The sequence below is a fragment of the Chiloscyllium plagiosum genome, unplaced genomic scaffold (genome assembly GCF_004010195.1).
Source record: "Chiloscyllium plagiosum isolate BGI_BamShark_2017 unplaced genomic scaffold, ASM401019v2 scaf_3284, whole genome shotgun sequence".
In the NCBI taxonomy this organism is placed as follows: Eukaryota; Metazoa; Chordata; class Chondrichthyes; order Orectolobiformes; family Hemiscylliidae; genus Chiloscyllium; species Chiloscyllium plagiosum.
The window spans coordinates 17,597-23,080 of NW_025212704.1; the positions used below are offsets into that span (position 1 = coordinate 17,597).

Genomic DNA, 5,484 nt, shown 5'->3' on the forward strand with positions numbered 1-5,484 from the left:
GTTTAATTGGAAGCACACTAGCTTTCGGAGCGACGCTCCTTCATCAGGTGATTGTGGAGGGCTCGATTGTAACACAGAATTTATAGCAAAAACAGTTTTGTGATTTACACATGAAAGAAGTGAAACTATCACTGTATTCTAACAGATGAAAGGCTTAACAGACAATCAATTTTTCAATGTATAATTTCAATTACATCACACTGCAAATTTTTGCCATAAACTCTGTGTTACGATCGAGCCCTCCACTATCACCTGATGAAGGAGCGTCGCTCCGAAAGCTAGTGCTTCCAATTAAACCTGTTGGACTATAACCTGGTGTTGTATGATTTTTAACTTTGTACACCCCAGTCCAACACCGGCATCTCCAAATCAGGTCTCCTGAGTTCTGCAGTCTTACCTCCTCCTTTAATTTGGGTTTTCTGATTTCCCTGAGAACTGAGGCCTCTGCCTCTTCCCCAAACTGCCCCCCACCCTTTAGTTTAAAGCCCTGTCTACAGCCTTAGTTATGCGAATTGCTAGGACTGGTCCCAGCATGATCCAGATGAAGACTCTCCCATCGGAACAGGTCCCTTCTTCCCCAGTACTGTCCCATGAATGCAAACCCATTTCTCTCCCACCAGCCTTTGGGGCACACATTTAATTGCTTAATCTTATTGTGGTGGCTAAGGTGGTATTTCCAGAAGTTATTACCCTTTTGGTAGGCTGGAATGGTGGTAATGTTAAGAGGCAGTGTGAGGCAGTTGGTGTTCAGAAGAATTTCGTATACCAGCACTTGTCAAGTGGAACAAGTAAGGATCTGAGAAGTGGATATAACGAGCCAGGATCATTAGGTTTTGGATGATGATGGAAAATGAGATTTGTCAATCTGGAGCGAGAATAATCACTAACTTCAGTGGAGCCTGGCCAGATAGACTGCAACCAAATACTGGCAGGAAAAACAGTTAGTGAACAAAAGGTGAAAGTCTGGGTATAGTTTAGGTCCATTCCCTCAACGTGGGGGGGAAGGTAGGATAAACCAATCCAGAGCTCCCACATTCTCTACCTTTCCTTTCTTAGTCTTAGTCTCCATCTCACTCTCTGCTACTCGCGAGTTATCTCAATACCAGTCCCTGTTAATCTCACTGTAAATGTCATCAATGCAATGACATTCCCCCTTTATCCAGTTGTCAGATTTGGATTTAATTTGTTTTATTATTGTCACATAAACCGAGAAACAGTGAAAAGTATTGTTTTGTGTCCTATCAGACAAAGTGTGCCTTACATAACTACATCACGGTAATAGAGCAGATTGCACCACTTAGCGTTAGAGAAAGAGCAACTTTAGTATATGTGGCTGCTTCTAAACTGCCCTCTGAAATGGTCCAACAATTGACCCTCACTGACCCTCACTGTTACTCTCACTGTCTCCCTGACCCTCACTGTTACTCTCACTGTCTCACTGACCCTCGCTGTTACTCTCACTGTCTCACTGACCCTCACTGTTACTCTCACTGTTTCACTGACCCTCACTGTTACTCTCACTGTCTCACTGACCCTCACTGTTACTCTCACTGTCTCACTAACCCTCACTGTTACTCTCACTGTTTCACTGACCCTCACTGTTACTCTCACTGTATCTCACTGACCCTCACTGTTACTCTCACTGTATCTCACTGACCCTCACTGTTACTCTCACTGTCTCACCGACCCTCAATGTTGCTCTCATTCTATCACATTGCCATTCACTATTACTCCCACTGTATCTCACCGTAAGATATTGTTATTTTCACTATCTCAATACTAGTCCCTGTTGCTCTCGCTATCTTACTCACACTCCCTATTATTCCAATCCTATCCTAGTGCTCATTCCTGTTATTTTCACTGTATATCAATACCAGTCAGTGTTACTCAGATGCAAATCACATCAATGCAATGATGTTCTCCCTGTGCCCAACTTTGGATTTGATTTGATTTGATTTAGAGTCAGAGTCATAGAGATGTACAGCGTGGAAACAGACCCTTCGGCCCAACCCGTCCATGCTGACCAGATATCTAGTCCCACCTGCCAGTACCCGGCCCATATCCCTCCAAACCCTTCCTATTCATATACCCATCCAAATGCCTCTTAAATGTTGCAATTGTACCAGCCTCCACCACTTCCTCTGGCAGCTCATTCCATACCCGTACCACACTCTGTGTGAAATGTTGCCCTTAGTCCCCTTTTATATCTTCCGCCTGACACCCTAAGCCTATGCCCTCTAGTTCTGGATATGCCACCCCAGGGAAAGGACTTTGTCTATTTATCCAATCCACAGTGGCTCAGTGATTAGCACTGCTGCCTTACAGCACGAGGAACTTGGGTTCAATTCCAGCCTTGGGTGATTGTCTGTGCGGTTTCCTCCGGGTGCTCCGGTTTCTTCCCACAGTCCAAAGATGTGCAGGTCAGGTGAATTGGCCATGCTAAACCTCCTGTAGTGATAGGTGCATTAATCAGAGGGAAATGGGTCTGACTGGGTTACTCTTTGGGGGGTTGGTGTGGACTTGTTGGGCCGAAGGGCCTGTTTCCACGCTGTAGGGAATCTAATCTAATGCTATCCATGCCCCTCATGATCTTATAAACATCTATAAGGTCATCCCTCAGCCTCCGATGCTCCAGGGAAAACAGCCCCAGCCTGTTCAGCCTCTCCCTGTAGCTCAAATCCTCCAACCCTGGCAATATCCTTGTAAATTTTTTCTGAACCCTTTCAAGTTTCACAACATCTTTCCGATAGGAAGGAGATAAGAATTGCATGCAATATTCCAACAGTGGTCTAGCCAGTGTCCTGTATAGCTGCAACATGACCTCCCAACTCCTGTACTCAATACTCTGACCAATAAAGGAAAGCATACCAAACGCCGCCTTCACTATCCTATCTACCTGCGACTCCACTTTCAAGGAGCTACGAACCAGCACTCCAAGGTCTCTTTGTTCAGTAACACTCCCGAGGACCTTACCATTAAGTGTACAAGTCCTGCAAAGATTTGCTTTCCCAAAATGCAGCACCTCGCATTTATCTGAATTAAACTCCATCTGCCACTTCTCAGCCCATTGGCCCAATTGATCAAGATCCCGTTCAAGAGAAGATGAAAAGTAGTGGACCCAGCACCGATCCTTGTGGCACTCCACTGGTCACAGGCCTCCAGTCTGAAAAACAACCCTCCACCACCACCCTCTGTCTTCTACCTTTGAGCCAGTCCTGTATCCAAATGGCCAATTCTCCCTGTATTCCATGAGATCTAACCTTGCTAACCAGTCTCCCATGGGGAACCTTGTCGAATGCCATACTGAAGTCCATATAGATCACGTCCACCACTCTGCCCTCATCAATCCTTTGTTAATTCTTCAAAAAACTCAATCAAGTTTGTGAGACATGATTTCCCACACACAAAGCCATCCTGACTATCCCTAATCAGTCATTGCCTTTCCAAATACATGTACATCCTGTCCCTCAGGACTCTCTCCAACAACTTGCTGTCACATGTAACAAGATACAGTGCGAAGTATTGTTTTGCATGCTATTCAGACAACCCATACCTCACATAAGTACATCAGGAAAATAGAAGAGCATGCAGAATATAGTGTTACAGCTACAGAGAAGGCACAGAAAAAGATCACCTTTTATATATGAGAGGGCCATTCATAGCTCAGAAAAAGTTCTTCAATCTGTTGGTACGTGTTTTAAAACTTTTGTATCTTCTGCCCGATGGAAGTGGGTGGAAGAGAGTGTAACCGGGGTGTGAATGGTCTTTGATTAGTTTAACTGCTTTCCCGAGTCAGCAGGAAGTGTAGACCGAGTCAATGGAAGGATCTTACCTTTCCGAGGAGAGACACAAACATGGCCACATCCATTACTGCAGCATTTCTTATTTCCTTCACAGTCACTGTCACCTGTGCACAATTCTGCACAGAGTCCAACTCGAGTAGGCTTAGCAGGACAGGAGCCTGGTTTAACTGTTGGAACTAAACACATCACCATTAGGCCATTCGGGTCAATTATCATTCATTACCTACCTCAGTACTAATCCCTGTAACTCTTTATGCATCTCAGTACTGTTCCCTGTCACTGTGTCTGTACCTGAAAACTAATTCTTGTTGCTACCTTTGTATCTCTGTACATACACCTGGACTAGTAATCCCAGCGCCGGGCTAATGTTCTCGGTTTGAAGCAACATGGACATTGTGATGTTTGAATCTATTAAAAATCTGAAATTAGAGGTATCCAAGATGGCGGCGACCCAGCAAGTCTGAGTCTATAGTGCTCCTCTCAAGACCTGGGCAAAGTGGGCCACCCACCTCCACCACATTCACCAAATGATTTAAAATAGTTTTTACTTAATGTAATTAGTTGCTCAATACTAAATTTAAACAGTCTAGTCTCCTGTAAAAATGACTAGGGGGAAAGGAGCCCGCAGTTCTCAGCAGGCAGGAACCCCTCCCCCACCCTCCCCAGCTGGTGGCGAGCCTCGCAGAAATAATCTCTAAACTCGATGCGAAGATCGATGCTTTCATTGAAGAGTCCCGAAGCCGATGGAATTCACTCTCGGCCGCGTTACAAAAGCACGGCCGAGACATCGAAGAAATCGAGCGCTGAGTCGGAGGGGCAGAGCTAAAGGCCGCAACCTCCGAGATCATAGCAGAATCGGCCGTGGATCGGGTCCGGACTCTCGAACAGCGAGTCCAGACCTTAGAGAATCACATTGACCACCTCGAGAATCGAGGTCGTCGAAAAAGTATTTGTTTGCTGGGCCTTCCCGAACGGGAAGAGGAAGGCCAGCTTACAGTGTTCCTCCAGCAGTGGCTGCCACAGCTTTTAAATCTGGAGGCTGGATCAGGCCAGGTAAGGGTGGAATGGGCCTACCGGGTCGCAATACGCGGGCCCGGCTCGAACCAGCGCCCCTGCCCTGTCCTGTTCCAGCTGCAGAGCTATAAGGAGAGGCAGATAATCCTAGAAGCCTCTAGAAATCTCGGAAAAGATTTCCAAGCTATGATCTATAAAGGATCTAGGATCATGTTATTCCAGGACTTTTCCCCAGCTCTGGTCCGAAAGAGGAAGGCATTCGACGAGGCAAAGAAGTGTTTAAGGGACATAAATATTCAGTCCTCCTTACGCTACCCAGCGACGCTACGCTTTAACCATGAAGGATCTGTGTATAACTTCGGATCGCCAGAAAAGGCTAAGGAATTCTTGGACTCTCTTAGATAAACTGTAAGAGATAATGGATGTTGGTTTGCTTTTCCCCCCCTTTGGTTTATATCCCCCCCTCCCTTTTTTTTAATATATTAATCTCTTTTTTTTTAACCTTACTGTTTAATATTATCTTGGGGGGTGGGGAGAGGGATTTGTTTATTTGATCTCTACTTAACGATTTTCTACCCCTTTTATTTAATTATATATATATATATTTATACAGGCCGGGGGGTCTAGTTAATGTTGGTGGGGGGAGGTGGTTACCTTATCCTATTTT

At 45.4% G+C, this 5,484-nt stretch overlaps 1 protein-coding gene across 1 annotated transcript in view; it reads right to left on the reverse strand.

Annotated features, from left to right (window-relative positions):
* Positions 1 to 4,019, reverse strand: part of LOC122547445 (waprin-Phi1-like) — a gene marked incomplete at its 3' end in the record, with an annotated part of 10,833 nt that extends 6,814 nt beyond the window's left edge. Inside the window, exon 1 of the mRNA XM_043686066.1 lies at positions 3,833 to 4,019. Within this exon, the coding sequence (XP_043542001.1) occupies positions 3,833 to 4,019 (187 nt within the window). The remainder of the gene's footprint in view (positions 1 to 3,832) is intronic.
* Between the last annotated feature and the right edge of the window lie 1,465 nt (positions 4,020 to 5,484).